The 20,344-nt window shown below is 45.0% G+C and overlaps 2 protein-coding genes across 2 annotated transcripts; both read left to right on the top strand.

Moving 5' to 3' along the window:
• Positions 1-446: 446 nt before the first annotated feature.
• On the top strand, positions 447-3,576 carry LOC148641453 (uncharacterized). The gene is made up of 2 exons (XM_088618686.1): positions 447-1,313; positions 3,520-3,576. The coding sequence occupies exons 1-2, from the start codon at positions 447-449 to the stop codon at positions 3,574-3,576; spliced, it is 924 nt and encodes a 307-aa protein (XP_088474812.1).
• A 6,968-nt stretch (positions 3,577-10,544) lies between these two features.
• LOC148641452 (uncharacterized) lies at positions 10,545-13,284 on the top strand. Its single transcript, XM_088618240.1, has 2 exons — positions 10,545-11,410; positions 11,763-13,284. The coding sequence occupies exons 1-2, from the start codon at positions 10,545-10,547 to the stop codon at positions 11,830-11,832; spliced, it is 936 nt and encodes a 311-aa protein (XP_088474366.1). The 3' UTR covers positions 11,833-13,284.
• The last annotated feature ends 7,060 nt before the right edge of the window (positions 13,285-20,344 follow it).

The raw sequence follows: 20,344 nt of genomic DNA, 5'->3' as shown, positions 1-20,344 counted from the left end.
AAAATACTCCTTTTGTCTAAAAAACGGAAAGACATTTAAGACAAATAATACATTAATTTAAATATGAGGAACGATATAATAGAATTCCGCAGTTTCTTCAGAAGAGAGTAATTTGCAACTCAACCTCAGTCATCAACTGCGTTTACAAATACAACATTATACTGTAAGTTTTCTCTATGTACGGAAGGGAAATTATTTCAGCAATGTTTATTCATCTCCCATTTCACAGTTTTCAGTAAATTCTGTCAGTTATATTCAGTTAAATATAAAATTATCAGCCGTCAAAATGCACAGAACTTTTAGATTTCATGTTCGCCAGTTAATTATTCCCAGGAGATGTGAACCCTCGAAAGTGCAATTACTATCATGAAAAGGATCATATCCTTCGTTCTGTTCACCTATTAAAACTCAAAGGCAGCATCGCCAGATGCTCATTTTACGACGCGATGGTGTCGCTGAACCTCACGGTGCCGTTAGCGGTGGACTTCACTGAAACTGCAGATTATTTCATTTTTATAGCAAATCTGCTAATTGCGACAAGTTCTGTTCTCGTGGCTGGCTCGGTTGTGTTGGGTATTATTTGGAATAAAACCCTCCGAGCACAAAACAGGTTTATTTTCATGCTGAACACCAGCATAAGCGACACACTGTCTGGGGTAGGTGGTTACTACATCGGACTGTTTGATGTGCAGGAGGGCTATCCGTCCAGGAATGGAACTTATTACATCGTGCCTTCGCTAATGGGTGTTAATATTCTTACGATCTTGTTTTCACAGGTGGACCGATTCCTTGCAGTAGCTCATCCTTATGCTTACAACCGTTTTGTAACTAGAACTGTAGTTATAGAAGTTTGTTTTTTCGCTTGGTTTTACACGTATTTACTGCTGACGATCCAGAACCTCCTTACTGTCGATGTGGCTGCGAAAATACGCGCTTACAGCACTTTGACATTCCAGGCAATTATAGTCCTGAAAGTGCTGTTGAACGTGAAACTGTACCTCATCGCTAAATACCAGATTGCTCGTGAGCCGCCGGGTCCAGAGAGAGACAGCAAGAAAGAGTCCCTGAGACTCATCATCGTGGTGGTAGTCTGCTTCCTGGCGCTCTGGACACCTCGCTTTTACTATATTATTGTGGCTCAAATTATTGGGTCCAGATACATGTTTAGAAACTACGCCAGCGACCCTCTTAGTATGATGTTTCGGTTCACTGCAACCTGTACCCCCGGACTGTACATCTGGGGGAGCCCCGCTCTCAGGGAGGCTGTGCTGAAGACAGTGTGGGGGAGAGTCTGTCCCCCACCGAGAAAAAAGGTAAGAATTAAAGCAAAAGAAGAAAAAAAATATAATCTAAACCGTATTAAAATAAAATTGTTTGATCGGTCCCCAATTTGCGCTTATTCCTCTAAGAACGTTTTATGTTTAGATTGTGACATAAATAATCAAAGGTATTATATATACACAGATCTCCAGGCAAGACAACAGTTGAAAGAACTGTACAGGTGATTTGTTTTTCTTTTTAAATACTAAGATGTCCCAGTTCCAGTCTTTCAAAACTAAATACACATAGCAGAAAAAAAAAAACAATTCGGTTGTTTATTTTTTGTTGAAATGGCTATTCTGAAACCAAACCCTGTCCTATACTCATAGTGAATGCTGAAAAATTAATTGCTATAAGACAAATCTAAAATACACTTCTTTGGTTTTCCAGGCTCGTCTCAGACTCCGCAAGAAAGTCCAATCATTACGAAGGAATACCGTGTGTGACCAAGGTGAACTGAAAACAGCAGGCACCATGTTTTAAGACCTTCCTAGACACAGGAAAACTGAAAAAGGCTACTTCTCATTATTTCACCAGTTGTGTCTCTGCCTCATTTTAACACTACATTTGATTAAAATATTTGAGTACAAAACGGAAAAAAACATTTTTTTCCTTAATTCAAAAAAAGATGACGCAAACTTGGAAAACTTGCACACCACATTTTATTGTATGCATCTTCTGTTTACTTTCTTCCACTCATTTTTCAAATCTGAAGTCTTTTCTGTCCAGGATGTCTTTAATTTCTTCCTAATTTTGGAGAGTGCCTAGAGGGGTCCAGAATAATCAAGAGAAATAACGTTTTGTTTTGTTGCTGTCACGATCGACATCCCTCAGCACGCAAAATATATTCACTCAAAATATTCTAGACGGAGTATATTGTTACCTACTTGTTACCTTCTAAGTTATGAAGTGGTGAAGCACATTATTCCATTTAGAATTAAGTGTTAATTTTTCTGTTGCCTTAACAAAGCAGTTTAGGCCTCTGTGTAAAAGCAGAGGAATGCAGCCAAAAGGTGCCCGTCTGAGAAGAAACAGAGACCAGTGTCCTTGTAAAGCTGTGCTCATTCTGAAACACCCAAATGATATATGTGCAGCCTGGGTACCCTCAGTCTGCCAGTTCGGCTTCTGCCGAAGACAACAGGTCAAAGCTCGCTCTCCATCACCCAAATGACGGTCAACCAATGAGGGAGCTGCTGTAACGGAAGCCAGTTCAGACTCCCGTGTAATGCGTATTTAGCGCCCTCTAGAGGAGGGATGACGATCGTGACACCTGCGTGAACACCGCTCATTTTGTTGGTTAATAATAATAATAATAATAATAATAATTGCTTACACTTATATAGCGCTTTTCTGGACACCCCACTCAAAGCGCTTTACAGGTAATGGGGATCCCCTCCACCACCACCAATGTGCAGCATCCACCTGGATGATGTGACGGCAGCCATAGTGCGCCAGAACGCTCCCCACACATTAGCGATCAGTGGGGAGGAGAGCAGAGTAATTAAGCCAATTTATAGAGGGGGATTATTAGGAGGCCATGATTGATAAAGGCCGATGGGAAATTTGGCCAGGACGCCGGGGTTACACCCCTACTCTTTTCGAGAAACACCCTGGGATTTTTAATGACCACAGAGAGTCAGGACCTCGGTTTTACGTCTCATCCGAAGGACGGCGCCTGTTTACAGTATAGTGTCTCCATCGCTATACTGGGGCATTAGGACCCACATGAGCCGCAGGGTTAGCGCCCCCTGCTGGCCCCACTAACACCTCTTCCAGCAGCAACCTTAGTTTTTCCCAGGAGGTCTCCCATCCAGGTACTGACCAGGCTCACTGGCTCAGCTCTTTCCAGCTAACCTGGAATTTCCGACTTTATCCGCCGTGTGACTGTAAGTTGCCGGAGTTAGGCCTTCCATATTCTCCAACACGCCGGACAGAGAGAATGACTCGGTAAAGAAGAGAACTGTACCCACGCTATTCTTTCTGCACCAGAAGAGATCTGTGTTTCATTGCCAGATCAATGAAATAAACACAGCAAGACTCTTTTTGCCACTATTCTGAATACCCAAGTCTACTCACTAAAAATCTGTAACCAGGACAAACCACGGTTTTCCCCATTTCCTGACTTAGTTGCAGCCAGACCCAAGCAGACAGCTGTGTGCTGGGACACTCCTAGCCTGCGCTGTTCTTCTGTCTCCTCAGCTCTCCCAGACTGCCTGGGTTTCGGTCTGTCAGCTCGCCTGCGGCACTGCCATGTAGCAGCCACAGTTGTAACAGAATGCCGAATCAACTAGATGGACCCAGCGTGCGTCAGAGGACCGGGAATACGAGCGCTTTTCCCCATCCATCCGTGCCGGGAGAAATGACTCTTAAGTGGGGGGTGTTACTCTTACGGTTGTCATGCTGCATCACAGCGGGGCACGTCCCAGTTGCAGCTCTATACTGTCCCAGTTGGGCCCTTCCTGTTCTTGGCTTTCAGTACTCCTGTTGTGCCCAGGTTCTGCCTGGGAGCACTGCTCACAGCTGTACTGTCCAGGGCCCCTCCGGGCTGCAGAGTTCGGGACTGTTACGAGTTCGGTAATAGGGACCGAACGAGTGAGTGAACCCACTTGCAGGAGCGAACAAGCCAAGTCGTAATCCGAAAGCAATCCGAGAATCCAGAGGTAGCCAGTAATCCAAAACAGAGCTAAAAGTACCAATCCAAGCCGAGATCCGAAAAGCCGAAGTCCAAAGGGAAAAACCGTAAGCCGAAATCCAAGACAGACACAGAGTAGAAGAAGCGCAACCAGGAAGCTCGATAGGGAAAACCAATACTGAGCAACGAGGTAGGGAAGGACAGGTGTTTAAGTAGGATGAGACGGGGGTGTGGTGGTGAATGGGAAAACTGATAGGTGAACTGATAGATAGGGGCTACGCCTACTTCTGCCTCCTCCGTTGCCGGGAGCCAGGGTTCGTAACATTACCCCCCCCTCTACGGGCGGCTCCTGACGCCCTAACGGGACGATCCGGGAAGTTAAGGTGGAAGTCTTGGATGAGGTTGGGGTCCAGAATATCCTTCTCCGAGACCCACGAGCGCTCCTCCAGACCGTAGCCTTCCCAATCGACGAGATATTGTAGGGATCCACGAGACCAACGGGAATCCAGGATTTTATTGACTGTGTAAGCAGGGAGTCCATCAATTACTCGAGGCGGTGGGGTTTTTTTTTTGCGGTTTAGACAGGGTGGATCTGTGAAAGGGTTTAAGGAGGGACACATGGAAAGTAGGGTGGATCCGAAGGGTGGGAGGCAAGGCCAGTCGGTAAGTCACAGGGGTGATCTGGGCGAGGACACGAAAAGGACCAATGTACCTGGGAGCAAGCTTGCCAGAAGGTTGCTTAAGAGGAAGGTTACGAGTAGATAACCAAACAAACTGACCGCGTCGAAGTCTGGGTGGGATACGATGGCGCCGATCAGTCACCTTTTTCCGCTGAGCTGAGGTGCGAAGAAGGGTGGCTTTGGCCTTCCTCCAGAAGGTCTTCAGTTTAGAGATGTAGTCCTGAACCGAAGGTACCTCTGTGTTGGCGTGGGAGTCAGGGATAAGAGGAGGCTGATAACCTAAAGCACACTTAAAGGGAGACATGCCGGTAGCTGTGGTATACAGAGAATTGTGTGCATACTCTGCCCATGGGAGCAAAGACACCCAATTGTCATGGGTAGAGGAGATATAAGTCCGTAAATAGGTCAGCAGTTCCTGATTCATTCGTTCAGTCTGACCGTTGGCCTGAGGGTGATAAGCTGAGGTAAGTGAGACTGAGGCGCCCAGCGACTTACAGAAGGCCCTCCAAAATCGGGAGACAAACTGGGGGCCCCTATCAGAAACAATATCCTTAGGGATGCCATGCAGTCGGAAGATATGTTGTACAAACAATTCTGCTAGTTCTCGAGCTGTCGGTAAGGATGGTAGGGGAATAAAATGGGCAGATTTGGAAAAACGGTCTACCACCACCATAATAGTTGTGTGTCCATGGCTGGGTGGAAGGTCAGTAATAAAATCTACTGAGAGGTGGGTCCAAGGACGGTCCGGGATGGGTAGGGGTTGAAGAAGGCCCGCTGCCCTCATCCGGGAAGACTTCATTTGGGAGCAGATAGAGCAGGCCTGGAAATATTCCTTGACATCCTTGGCCATAGATGGCCACCAGAAGTCTCTGGAGATGAAATCCAAGGTACGGTGGAATCCAGGGTGTCCGGCGAAGCGGGAGTCGTGTCCCCATTGTAAAACTGCCGATCTGACGGAATTAGAGACAAATAACTTGTCCTGAGGGCACTGAGGGGGTACCGTCTGTCCTACCAAGGCTCGTCGAACAATTACCTCAATGTCCCATCTTACAGCTGCCAGGAACTTACCAGACGGGATGATGGGTTCTGGAATCAATTCGGCCTCAGGGGGGTCGTGGATCCGTGAAAGGGCGTCTGCCTTGACGTTCTTGGAACCTGGAGTGTAGGTGATTAAGAAATTAAATCTGGAAAAAAAAAGGGACCACCTAGCCTGGCGAGGACAAAGACGTTTGGCCGACTGCAGATACTCCAGGTTTTTATGATCAGTGTAAATTAAAAAAGGGTGATGAGCACCCTCTAACCAGTGCCTCCATTCCTCCAATGCCAGCTTAATGGCCAAGAGCTCACAGTTACCGACGTCGTAGTTCATTTGGGCAGGTGATAGCTTCTTAGAGAAGAAGGCACAGGGATGAAGAATCTGTTTTTCTCCATGTCGTTGGGAGAGAACAGCACCCACACCATGGCCAGAAGCATCCACTTCGACCACAAAGGGCAAAGTTGGATCAGGGTGTTTTAGGATGGGGGCTGTAGTGAACAGGTGTTTCAGACGCTGAAATGCTTCTTCGGCTTGAGGGGTCCATTTGCCTTGTTTAGGTCCATTACGGGTCAAAGAGGTTATGGGAGTGACCACCGAGCTGAAATTTCGAATAAACTTCCTGTAAAAGTTAGCAAAGCCGAGAAATCGTTGAATGTGTTTTAGATTCTTGGGAGTGGGCCAATCAGTAATCGCCGAGACTTTACTCGAATCCATTTCCACCCCATCCGGCGAGATGACGTACCCTAAAAAGTGAATCCTCGAAGCATGGAAGGTACACTTCTCTAGTTTGACATATAGCTTATTCTTAATGAGCCGGGAGAGTACTTCTCTGACATGGAGAACATGATCCTGGAAGGAATCAGAAAAAATTAATATGTCATCTAGATAAACCAATACAAATCTTTGTAGGAGATCCCGAAAGATGTCATTAATAAAAGATTGAAACACTGCTGGAGCATTAACCAAACCAAAGGGCATGACCAAATATTCATAATGTCCATGGGTTGTCATAAATGCCGTCTTCCATTCATCCCCCTGCCGAATGCGGATTAGGTTATAGGCCCCTCGTAAATCCAGTTTAGTAAAGATCTTGGCTCCATGCACAGACTCAAGTGCTGCTGGAATTAAAGGCAAAGGGTACCGATTCTTGATGGTGATCTCATTGAGGCCACGATAGTCGATGCAGGGACGGAGCCCACCATCCTTCTTTTCCACAAAAAAAAAACTGGCACATGCTGGTGAAGTGGATGGACGTATAAGCCCAGCCTTCAGAGAATCTTGTATATAGACTTTCAGGGCCTCAGACTTGGAGAGGGAGGGATAGTACCAGGCAAAAGGTCAATGGCACAAACGTATGGTCGACTAGGGGGGAGGGCCAAGGCCTCCTGCTCATTAAAGGCTTCCTGAAGATCAGAGTATTGAGGGGGTATGGTAGGAACCCCTGAAGGGGACGTCGCCATGAGTGCAATCTTCACTGGTAGGCGACAGCATTTTCTAATACATCTGGGTCCCCAAGCTACAATCTCTTTACGGGACCAAGAAATGTGTGGGTCATGCTGCTGTAGCCAAGGAAATCCTAGCACCAGAGGATGTGTTGGGGTCTCAAGGAGATAAAACCAGATGTCTTCGACATGGGTGGCGCCTATCTGCAGGCTTATAATTTCCGTTTGCCACCTAATAAGTCCTGGAGATACGGGGGAGCCATCAATAGACTGGACACGAAGAGGGGTGGACACCAGGGTCAAGGGTAATTTCCAAGCTCGAGCGACGGAGGCGTCTATAAAGTTTCCTGCCGCCCCCGAGTCTATAAAAGCAAAAAGAGGTCTCCTTTCATTATCCCAGAATAGGGTAGAACAAATAAAAAATCCTGAGGAAAGCTGAGGGAATTGAGTATTCTCACTCACTTTAGGATTCCGAGAAGGTGGGCGGCGCCTCAATGACGATTATGCAGCAGGGCAGGCCGCTTTAAAGTGTCCAAGTTTCCCACAGTACAGGCAGCGACCCTCTCGTTGGCGCCTCTCACGTTCTTCAGGGGTTAACCGGGTGCGGGCTATTTCCATAGGTTGTTCCGAGTCAGCAGATCTGAAAGGTGATAGCCGAGGAGCCTCTAGTATAGAGGACCGGGATCTCTCAGCACTCCTATGACGAATTCTGAGTTCTAATTGCAAAACCTGTGAAATAACTTCCTCCAAGGTATTGCCCAATTGTGGCATATTTACCAGATGGTCCTTAATTTCTTCACTGAGTCCTTGACGGAAAAGAAAAATAAGGACCTCATCGTCCCAGTGAGTCTCTGCTGCCGCTACTCGAAAATCAATAGCATAATCATGTACAGACCGGCGGCCTTGGTGGATGGAGGAGAGGCGGAATGCAGAGTCTTGGCCAACTACGGGGCGACAAAAAACCCCTTTAAATTTTTCTAAAAAAAGATCATAATCCTGAATTTCAGGAGCCCCGCGATCAAGCAGAGCAGTAGCCCATTCCAGAGCGCGGCCGGTTAGCAGTGAAACTATGAAGGCGATCTTGTCCTGAGGAGAAAAAAAAGTTTCCGGATGGAGCCTGAAAACCAGCGCACACTGTGCTAAGAAGCCCCGACATTTGGTAGGGTTGCCGTCAAACCTGTCAGGTGGAGTTAGTGGAAGAGGTCGAGGGGCAGGTGTAGCAGCTGGCGGGGGCGGAGCCGCAGCGGCAGCTCCAGCGTTGCTTCCTCGATTGCCGATGGGCGGCATTGCAGACAGGTGCGCAGAGATCTGTTGGACAGAAGCCTGGAGCTGGAGTAAGGCTTGTCCGTGCTGATCCAAAGCTGAGCGAATCTCCTGTTGCTCCGCTGGGTCCATGTTAAATGGCTCAGTATTCTGTTACGAGTTCGGTAATAGGGACCGAACGAGTGAGTGAACCCACTTGCAGGAGCGAACAAGCCAAGTCGTAATCCGAAAGCAATCCGAGAATCCAGAGGTAGCCAGTAATCCAAAACAGAGCGAAAGTACCAATCCAAGCCGAGATCCGAAAAGCCGAAGTCCAAAGGGAAAAACCGTAAGCCGAAATCCAAGACAAACACAGAGTAGAAGAAGCGCAACCAGGAAGCTCGATAGGGAAAACCAATACTGAGCAACGAGGTAGGGAAGGACAGGTGTTTAAGTAGGATGAGACGGGGGTGTGGTGGTGAATGGGAAAACTGATAGGTGAACTGATAGATAGGGGCTACGCCTACTTCTGCCTCCTCCGTTGCCGGGAGCCAGGGTTCGTAACAGGGACCCTTCTTCGGACCCGGATCTCACAAGATGACTCCCGCGGCCTGGTCAGTGGGGTCTCACTCTACGCGCCCTGATGGTGTGCGCTGGCCTGGTCTCATGAAGAGTGCACACGCTGGTCAGCCAGGAATCTGGCGTGCCGTCTGGACAGCCACCACCCCAGAAATGAGTGTGCTGTGTGGCCCCTGTGCCACACCCCTCAGCCCTGCCCTGCACCCTGGAGCAAAGCACTTTGGTGGCTCTCCAGCTCTCCTCTGTCCTGCTCCTGTTATCCCTGCACTCCTTCCCTGTGTCCATCTTCAGCCCACCGTCCTGTATCCTGTGATGTCCTGGCAGACTGTCCAATATCCGAGCGACCCCTGTTCCTGGAGCCCTGCCACTAGGAGTCCACACATTAGCCATGGAGAGTCTGAATCCTGGGAGGCCCTTGCACCTAGAGACCAGCTGAAAGCACCCTGCACAGTGCCACCTCAGGCTGGTCCTGTTCTGCGACAGCCTGCCAACTGCCCAACATGCAAAGAGCCGGCCAGCCCCCCAGGACTGTGACACCCTCACTCTTGGGTCCGTAACACCACTGCGTCCAGCCCCATTGTCTGAAGGGTGACACACATCGTAACAACAATATTAAAGGCATGTTTCCTATTTAACTGTAAGAGACTGGCATAACCTATGAGGTTGACAATAACACATTACAGTTATTAACTCTGATCTTTGTTGTCCCCGAGTGAATGATCAACCTTTTGTATCACGGCTGATCAATTCACAGGCATATTCTATTACTCTTGTTGGTTCGTTGTACATGTTTTGGTGTTGTATAAATTATCTATTTAGAATCCGTCTGTGAGAATGTAAGTTATTGCATTTGATTGACTCCAAACAGTTTGTCAAAGCACTCAGGCAATTTGCTGTTCCAATTTCTAATTGTTACAGCAGATTAAAAACCCTCCCATCGCTACAGAAAAGGAACAGGTTTCAGTAGGTGTGGAATTTTGCTGCTCCTGTGCTCCTTGTGAAATTTGGAGTGGACTTTCAAGTTCTCCCCGTTCAAGTAAAAGACACTGAAACCTCAACTACCTGCCTCAGTGTACTAAACACAAAGATCCACTCAGTGGACAATACAACTTGTGGTGTATTGTGTGCAGCTCCGATTCTGTGGATACTACTCAATGTGCAAGAGACTCTGAGGTTTTCAAAACTTCATTAAAAATCTTTCAATAACAGCATTAATACCAATCTTGGTGTCATCAAATACTTTTGCTCATTGTTTATTTTTTCCTATTCCTATTTTTGCTTCTGTTCTATACTTCGTTGGTACAGCATGCTCAAATGGGCTTTTAGTTGTTTATAACTTAAACACTTCAGTGTTTGTGAAGTGCTGTGATTCTTGGTGTTTAATGACATTCATTTCTCCTAATTACGAAAAACTTTAAAAAAGAAAACCTCATAGGAACAGCACATTCTGCTGGGTATCCACTTCACATCCTGCTAAAAAGACAACTAAATTATCACTGCAAGATTAGAGTTTAATTCTTGCTGACACTCCTGCTGGGAATAATTATCTCCTGCGCTCTGTTCACCTATTAAAACTCAAGAGCAGATTTGCCAGGTACTCATTTCGCCAAGCGATGATTACTCTGAACCTCACTGTGCCGTTAGCGGTTGAATTTGAAAATGCTGCAGATTATTTCATTATTATAACGAATCTAATAATTGCCACCAGTTCTGTTCTCGTGTCTGTCGCGGTTGTGTTGGGTATTCTTTGTAAAAAGTCGCTCCGAACACAAAACAGGTTTATTTTCATGCTGAACACCAGCATAAGTGACACACTATCTGGGTTTGGCAGCTATTATATCGGACTGTTTGATGTACAGGAGGGCTATCCGTCCAGGAACGGCACCTATTACATAGTGTCTACGTTACTGGGTGTCAACATTATTACGATCATGTCTGCACAGGTGGACCGATTCCTTGCAGTAGTTTATCCTTATGCTTACAGTCGTTATATAACTAGAACTGTAGTTATAGAAGTGTGTGCTTTCTGTTGGTTTTACAACTATTTTTTCTTAATGATTCAGAACCTCGTTACCGTCGATGTAGCCGCAAAAATGAACGCTTACGGTATTTTGTCGCTTCAGGGAATAATACTCGCGAAAGTGCTGATGAACGTGAAACTGTACCTCATCGCTAAATACCAGATTGCTCGGGAGCCGCCGGGTCCAGAGAGAGACAGCAAGCAAGAGTCCCTGAGACTCATCATCGTGGTGGTAGTCTGCTTCCTGGCGCTCTGGACTCCTTACTTTTACTGCACTTTGTTGATTGAAATTATTAAATCTGGATATTTGTTCAAAAATAACGCCAACGACCCTCTGGCCATGATGTTACGATTCACTTCAACCTGTACCCCCGGACTGTACATCTGGGGGAGCCCCGCTCTCCGGGAGGCTGTGCTGAAGACGGTTTTGGGGATAATCTGTCCTCCACTGAGGAAAAGGTAAGAACTGTATCAAGGGATAATTTAAATCTCCTACAATATTTGGGAAGTGCATTTACAAACCGCTTTTGAAACCAATCCTGAAAATATCGTCAATCATCACTGTTGAACATTCCGTACTCAAATATGTTATATACTGTACATAAAGATACTGTTTGCACATAGATTTTTCGCACAAAGAAGAAAGCTTAATGAGTCCGAAAATGACCTGTCGGGTCGGCTGTCTCTGCAGAGGATCCAGCCTAATAGCGAGAGAATCACAGCCCCCAGACCAGAAGACGAATCATCCCGGCTGGCCAGCTGTTCTTTTAAATGAAATATCTAAAACCCTTTTTTTCTGCATGTTTTCCAGGATCGGCCCACAGTCCAAAAGCAGCTGCAAACTGTATGGAGAAATACCGAGCATAACGAAGGGGAACTGAAAGACGACACGGTTTACAGCAATCCAAGAGAAAAAGGCAATATGTGAAGTTTAAAATGTTTACGTTTCATTAACTTATTCTTGATGTCTTTGCTATGTTTTAAGACTTCGTTTTCGTTAGAATATGAAGACGCCGGAGAGACGGAACAGTGACGCAGTGGTTAACACTGCTGTTTCGCAGTGCGGGGGCCCTTGGTTCAATTCCCGTCTTCGCAGAGTTTCTGTATTCTACCTGGGTTTGCGTGGGTTTTCTCCCACACTCACAAAATATACTGGTATGTTAATTAGCGTCTGTGACAACTGGCCCTAGGTGCAAGGGTCTGTATGCGTGTACCCTTCGACAGACTGGCGTAGGGTCAGTGGTGTACCCGGCCTTGTGTCCGTTGCTAGCCAGGATAGGCTCTGGCTGCCCCGCGGCCCTGAATTGGATGAAGCAGTTTGAAAGTAGGTGGATGAAAGTTCAAGTATATATTTTATTTTTTTGCTCTTGTCAAACAGACTTTACAGAAGGTAAAACTGAAAAATGAAAAACAAAATCGGTCACATTTTAGGTTTTTTTTTGCTTTAGGCTCTTACAGTGCCTAAATGAGGAGCAACATCCCATGGAAAAGGCTTTAAACTCAGTGAATAGTTTTTTTTTTTATAGAACAGTAATAATGATAAAAACTTTTGGAAATATTTTAAAATTCATTTGTCCAAAACATGTTTGTCACAGGGGTCAAAATACGTTTCCTTTCTCTGAACTTGCTATACCAGTAGCCTTTAGACACCACCAGACTCAGCTTTTAACCTAGGCAGTTCATTGGGTGATATAACCGTGTGTACAGCTCCAAATCTCTGAAACACATTGCTCAATCTATTAGCGACTCAAATATTTTTAAAAACCTCGACTGATAATAACGTCTAATTTTAATTAAGGTTCAGTAATACTTTAATATTCAAGTTTGCTTCGTTTTTGCCATCGTACTGTACATCATCGCGGATTCCTTGAAAAGCGCTAATAAATGAAATATTTTCATGGTATTACACGGTTATCTGCTTGATAACTCTTCAGCAGCCTCTACAGAACAGCAAGCTATGTACACCGAGCTGAAATAAAACGTGTAAATTAACACTTTCATCTCTGTTGCGCACAGTACTGATTTTATATCTGATGAACGATCGTTTATTGGTCTATTTATTAGACATATGAGAAAACCCAACCAGTACAAGACATTCTGTTTTTTATCCATCTGTCGTTTTCCCCTGAAAAGACTACCTTTAACTTCTACCATATCAAGTGAATTAATCTCAGGAGACCCGAAGCCTCAGACATACTAACATTATGTTAGCACGAATTATCTGCTACAACGAGTTCATCTATTAAAACTCAAGAGCAGCATCACCGGATACTCATTTTACCACGCAATGATGTGTCTGAACCTCACTGTGCCGTTAGCGGTGGACTTCGATAACGGGGGAGATTTTTTAGTTTTTTTAAACCAATCTGCCACCAGTTCTGTTCTAGTGGCTGGCTCGACTGTATTTGGCATTATTTCACTTATAGTCACTTCGAGTACATAATCGCTTTGTTTTCATGCTGAACACCAGCATAAGTGACACTATCCGGGTTAGGTACTTACTATATCGGACTGTTTGATGTGCAGGAGGGCTATCCGTCCAGGAATGGCACTTATTATATAGTGACTTCTCTGTCGGGCGTCAATATTATTACGATCTTATTTGCACAAGTCCACTGATTCCTTGCAGTAGTTTATCCTTATACTTACAGTCGTTATATAACCAAGGACTGTAGTTATAGGAGTTTGTGTTTTCTGCTGGTTTTACACTTACTTTTTCTTATTGGTTCAGAAAATCATTCCTATCGAAATGGCTGCCAAAATAAACGCATATGGTATTTTGTCGCTTCAGGCAATAATAATCGCGAAAGTGCTGATGAACGTGAAACTGTACCTCATCGCTAAATACCAGATTGCTCGTGAGCCGCCCGGTCCAGAGAGAGACAGCAAGAAAGAGTCCCTGAGACTCATCATCGTGGTGGTAGTCTGCTTCCTGGCGCTCTGGACTCCTCGCTTTTACTGTACTCTAGTGATTGAAATTATTAAGTCAAGATATTAGTTCAAGAACAACGTCAACGACCCTCTGGCCATGACTGTAAGGTTGCCACATTGCACTTTTACAGCCTGTTGGTGTTGTTCAGCTTTTTTTTTTTGAAATGACCAATAGCTCTCTTCTTTCTTCATCACATTCTACCGGGGTAAAGTTAGCTTGAAGTTCGAAAACGATTTTGGCACGCCTGTGGCGCTTTCACGAAATCTCTTAAGAGTTACAAAAACACTTGCTTTGTGTATAAAATACATTGTGAATGCTTTCTCTGCCTTTACTTTTTCGTTTTTATGACATTTTTTGACCAAGCACGAATATTCTTTTGTCCATATCTTCGCAATGGAAGCACAGAACGCCTTCAATCCTAATGCATTTTAAAGACCACGACTTGTGGATATTTCCACAGCCTCTACATCAAACTATCAGTGAGCTAATTATCTTTTTTTAAACCTCCGGTTTTTCATCGATGCGTAATTACGCACTTAACTGGAAGCCGGGGGACCGCTGTGTGCACACGTTCACAACGCGAGAAATACTGTTCAATACGGCTTCGTGCGAAAAACCCGTATATGACCATAGGCAGCAGAATAGCGCAGACCTTAAATTGAAAGCAATTTATCGGCAAATTGAGCTTTAAGCTGTTGCTAAGTTATTTTTTCGCCCCAAGGTACCGTGGAAACGTATTCTTCGTGAAATTCAAAATCAATACTCTCCCTCAATAAAAAGAGGAACACGTTTTACAAAGCTCGAGTCAGAAGGAACAGCTACAGTGAGCCATGTTGCCAATGCCAGGGAGTAGGTATTTCACAACACTATTTTGAGACTTCATCGATTGATACCCGAGAAAACCCATTCCAAATTTTAAAACAGTAAAATATCAATTATCATGCCTTTTACGGCTGCCGTCCTCCAGTTGCCCTGGGAAACCGGAGTATCCTCACGAGGACTCGAGCTCTCCCAGGGCTTGCCGCTCTGACTGGATGCACTTTCCCCAAGACCCTATCTAATTACCTATTAGGGCTTCAATTACTCTATTTCCCTGTTCCTGTATAATGCCGAAGCACCGCCTCGTTCAATTCTCGCATTCCGGGGGGAGAGGGTGGGAGCATTAATCGTCCAGAACCCCTCGCCGGTCACCAACCTGCATCTCTCGCTCTTCTGTTCCTGTCTTCGTCCTTCGTCCTGCCGCGCTGCTCCCACGCTCCCTTGTTCAGCCCTCACCGTGCACAGCGGCTCCAAGCCTACGCCACTCAATCCTGCGCCCTTCTCCGCGTTGCCCCAGTGCTTCTCTCCGGCGCTTCCTGCTGCTCTTGACCCTCGACCCAGGCAGCCCCCTGCTGCCCCTCTCTCCTCTGCCGCCTCCCTGGCTCTCTCTCTCGGCCGCGTCGGAGCTCCTCTTTCCCGGTTTCAGCGCTCATTTGTCTTGGACGCCTAGTCACTCTTTTCTCTCCACTTTCTATCGTCTCCCCCTTCACCTCCCAGCGCCCGAGTCCATTTCTTTCCCGCAGCCCTGTGCTCTCGGGTCCCGGCTCCGTGAGTGGGACCCGTCCGCCGCCGATGTCTCCTCCTGTTGGTGCAGATGGCGCCTGGGTACCCAGTGTCCACCGCGCCCAGGCGCTCCAGCCAACTTCGGGCGGGAGATGTTTATCGAGGGGCACCGAGTTGACAGCTCAGGCCAGGTCTAGATACCCCCCCCCCCCCCCCCAACACACACACACACACACACTAAGGGCGTGGGCCTTGAATCGACCAGCTTTCCTGGGCCCCCTGATTGGGCCTGCGTGTTGGAATTCCGCGCCCGGCCATCGATGGTCTCGGCTGTGGATAAGGGTGGCTCGTCCGTGTCCAGCGCGTCGGTCTGTCAGTCCACCGGCATGCACCCCCCCCGCCTAATCGAGTGGCCCGTCCGCCGGACCGAGGTCCCGAGGACCCCCTTTCCTCCCCTCGGAGAGCTGCACCCCGATGTCCCAGGCTGCCGGCGGTCCCTGGCGGGCAGCTTCGCCGACGGCTTGCGCCGTACCCGTCCAGCGTACCCAAGTGAACCCGAGAGCGCTATCTCGCTGTGTGTTTTTCAGGATCGTCCCAGACTGCAGAACAAGGTGCAAACATTTTGAAGAAACATCTAGTGCAACAAAGGGGGGCTGAAAATATCAGTGAAGTTGCCAACGCGAACCACGAGGGAAAAATGCTCTTCCAGCACTTTAAACGTGCTTAAAGTTAATACTTTTAATTAATCTCTGCTTTATTTTAAAACGCCATCTTGGTTAGCATACGCGAATAAGGATCATAAAGCATGTATTGTGCTTTTTCTTGTCAAAACGATGATCTAAAAATAAAGCAATAGATCAGAGGGGTATTTGGGGAGATTTGATTTATATTCTGACAGTGTCTACTGAAAATCTAACCAAGGAAATCAAATCGAAGGCCCTTTAAATACTTGTATTACTGGCCAACACTAATGACCCCTTTACAGCATAAAAACATATTTCTGCCTTGCGTTTTTTCTCTTTTCCTTTATGACGAGAATCTCAAGTCTCTCTCTCATTTTTCTGTCGGAAATACACCTGGTGTTAAGAAAGGACACTGTTGCCACAACATAAATGATTTAGTTGCAATACTTCTCTCTTGGAGCCAAAGACAATTTTCTTTTGTCTTACCCTACACGACTAGTTAGGCTTTTCAAACTAGCAGGACTCGCGTTCTGCGATTCCGTCATTTTCAATTTCATTTTCCATAAGGAAAGTTACAAACTAGGAAGCAAGACGATTTTTTACAGCCTGATTGATTACACCTAATAAGATATAATCGAATATACAGTCTTACTACAATATACATTGTATAATAAAAAAAAATATTAAATAATATTAATTTAGGTCACGTGTAGGCTGAGTACTTGACCACAGCGACAGCAGACGCCAGAGTCCAGGGAGCGGAGGCTGGGCCCCCTGTCTCTCCACAGCGCTTCAACCTCACATCACAGCTCAGTCTCTGACCGCTCTGCGTGTTTCACTGGGGGGTGGGGATTTAAAATGCTGGGTTAATAATTTATATAGAGAATCTATAGGTCACGGGGAAAGTTTCTGCATTGTTCTCGTGATTAAAGACGGTACTTGATGCACTCGAAGTGGCACTTGTCAATAGTTATTCTTGTAATCACCACCATCACAACCCCAGACTTTAATAGTTTCAGTCAGGGCAAGCACTGTAAGACACTGCGCAATATGCATACAAATAAAAACACGGAAAAATCAACCAAAAACTTTTAAATTATTAATTTAAGTCATTGAATTACTTTAGTGTGCATTAAATGATTAATTGAAAATTTATATATCAGACATGATCTTATAAAATGACCTCAGCTGTGTTTTTAAAATTCCTTCTGACTCAGAGTGATGAATTAGTGAGTCAAGAATGCAAGAGCTTCAGAGCCGACATGAGCAGACTCAGCCATCTGACCTGAACTGCCAGTATGGGCAAGGGCTCTACTAAAACATTTAAACATTATATTGAACACTTGTAAGACCAATTTCCTTATCAATGGCAGTAAATGGGGGGGGGGGATATTGATTTTAACATAGAACAGGACAGCTCTAAAGGACAAGAGTATTGGAAAAAAAACAGTTTAATTTGAGCAAATGAAAAACTATCAAAACTTTTTAGAGAATAGTTTTACTCACAGGAAGAATCTTGTCCCTTGACAAGACAAGACCTGTGTGTGCAGATCAACAGCAGCAGAAGAGAAATATGGATTTTAACCTAGAACAGGTCAACTCTAAGGGAGAAGAAAAAAAAAATCAAGAACAGATTCATTTGAGCAAATAGAAAACTAAACCATGCTCAAAGGGACCTCAATTTTTTTTAATAATTTGTCAAAAATATACATTTTTTCCCGTAAAAGAAGTTTTACCAGCTGTGGCAAATCAAGGCCTCCCTCCCCCCGGAGTTCACACCCTGGTCTTAGGAGAAGACCACAGTGCTCAGACTCCAAGACAGAGGCACAAGGCTGCTTTAAGCTTAGTATATCAGACAAAAACATTTCAAAAGCAACTGTTAAAATCAACTGATCGCCAAAGAAGCATCACCTGGAGACACAGTCATATGGGCAGGTATGGGCAGGTGTCGCATTTAAAAGAGACAGAGAAACCCGACAGGATCATGGACTCTGGATCCCAAAGTTCCTAAACCCCTGCTCTAGACATCCTCAGATCTCCATGGCGATACTTGACCCCTCACCCAAGATGAACTGATGAAGCTCTGCATCAGATGGGGGAAGCTATTCGGCATCCCAGCATCAGAGAAGGTTTGGTTATCTAGCAACTCCTACCAGTAGAAACCTATTCGGATTAATAAATTAGCCAGGTCAGCTGCTGCCTTCACTAATGCACTAGAGACAGTGCACTACCAGGCATGCCTCTTATGAAGTCACTTGATTTCTTTCACATCACACAGCACACAGAGGAATGGGCCCAGTCTGCTATTGCTTTACAGTCCCTGCGTATGGCATGTATATAGACATTTAATATTGAAAATAAATTAGGTTGTTGCATGCAACCTTTTAGTCACAGGCCATCCTGTCTATCACATTTTCAATGCACTTTGTCTACTTTACCTTCTCTTTTGAAGACTACTGCTGTGATTTTTCTTTATGCTGAAAACAAATTTGGATACTGGCTGACATGGAACTCATGAAGCCAACTCATGAAGCCAGCAGCTAGATCACCCTGAAGGCAAGTGTGGGACATGACAGTACCCCCCCCCCCTTTAGGGTCGGCTCCTGACGACCCTATTCAGTGGACACGGAAGAAGTCCTCAATGAGGCCGTGATCCAAAATATCTCCCTCGTAAACCCAGGGTCGTAGCCCTCCCAGTCGACAAGAAACTGCCCCGGAAATGGCCCCGGAAATGGCCCCGGAGCCAGCGGGTGCCCAAGATCTTGTTAACTGTGTAAGAAGGCAGGCCGTCAATGATTCGTGGAGGAGGTGGAGGAGGTCGAGGTCAGGAGAGGGGAGATCTGTGGTAGGGCTTCAGGAGAGAAACGTGGAAGGAGGAAAGTACCCTGAGAGTCGGAGGTAGGGCAAGACGATAGGTGAGAGGGGTGATCTGAGAAAGGATGCAGAAAGGCCCAATATAATGGGGTCCCAATTTATGTGAAGGTTGCCTAAGGGGTAACCCAGTGGGCAAAAGACGTATAATATACGTCTATTAAACGCATACCTTAGACGTCTAAATGTGGTCTACAATTCGTCTAGAATGAAATTCTAATATACGTCTAAAGTTATACGTCGATTATACGTCTATGTTTAGACGTTCATTATACATAAATGGTTGGAGTTCTATTATATGGATAAATTTAGAGGACTATTATACATATATGGTTGGAGTTCCGGATAATTTTAGAGGTCTATTATACGGATAACTTTAGAGGACTATTATACGGATAACTTTAGAGGACTATTATACGTATATGGTTAGAGGTCTATTATACGGATAACTTTAGAGGTCTATTATATGTATATGGGTAGAGGTCTATTATACGGATAACTTTAGAGATCTATTATACGTATATGGTTAGAGGTCTATTATACGTATATGGGTAGAGGTCTATTATACATCAAAGATAGATTTTATAGGTGTAGAAACAAGTAAACCAAGCCAATGATTAGGTTTAGAAATTTATTCTGAAAATACACATTCACACCTGAAACATATGTATTTCAAATTATACATTGTATACAATCAATCAACAATCAACATATGGGCAATAATCATAAAAAACACAACTAGTCTTAAACTTCAGCTACAAATTCTGGTAACATGGCAATATACAGTATAGTAATGACAAACACAAAACTAATTACATTAACACACTAACTCAAAACCACATTTTGATTCAAATATACATTTTAAAATGTACAACTTCTATATTTCCAAGAAAAAAAAAATTACAATGGAAGTTAAGACGATTTTTGTCCACTATTTGCAAACCCTGTCTAATTGTCCTAGCAGTTAGAACCAAAAACCTATTATTTTCAGAGTCCAGATCTCCTGGCCCCCTGCCTTGCATATGCATTCTTCAAGTAACACATTGCGTGCTCCTTTATTTCTTTTTCTGTTGATGTAGGGTGGGACTTCAGCACCGCAGCTAGGAGAAAATTATATAATATTACTTCCCAAATAAATGATGATTAATATCTTCTTTAGTATAATCTAAAAAATGAACGGTTTACTAAGCTCAAAGCTGAAATAAATGTATAAAATTTGGCTTGCATCATAGCAGTTGAGCAATAAAGTCTGTCCTAATTAAAGAGTACCCAAAGTTTGAAAGTACAACATAGAATAAGAATAAGAGAAACGGCAAAACGATTTTGTGTCATCTTCCCCATTCACACTATTTTATGTGCCATTTT

The sequence above is a fragment of the Lepisosteus platostomus genome, chromosome 24 (genome assembly GCF_059453375.1).
Source record: "Lepisosteus platostomus isolate fLepPlt1 chromosome 24, fLepPlt1.hap1, whole genome shotgun sequence".
In the NCBI taxonomy this organism is placed as follows: domain Eukaryota; kingdom Metazoa; phylum Chordata; class Actinopteri; order Semionotiformes; family Lepisosteidae; genus Lepisosteus; species Lepisosteus platostomus.
This window is presented reverse-complemented; position numbering and strand designations above follow the sequence as displayed.

Excerpts from the sequence above, each read along its gene's own strand:
- LOC148641453 (XM_088618686.1), top strand. The coding sequence starts at position 447 with ATGGTGTCGCTGAACCTCACGGTGCCGTTAGCGGTGGACTTCACTGAA. Across the intron at positions 1,314-3,519 it reads GTCCCCCACCGAGAAAAAAG|CTCTCCCAGACTGCCTGGGT; the intron begins GTAAGAATTAAA and ends CTGTCTCCTCAG.
- LOC148641452 (XM_088618240.1), top strand. The coding sequence starts at position 10,545 with ATGATTACTCTGAACCTCACTGTGCCGTTAGCGGTTGAATTTGAAAAT. Across the intron at positions 11,411-11,762 it reads TGTCCTCCACTGAGGAAAAG|GATCGGCCCACAGTCCAAAA; the intron begins GTAAGAACTGTA and ends CATGTTTTCCAG.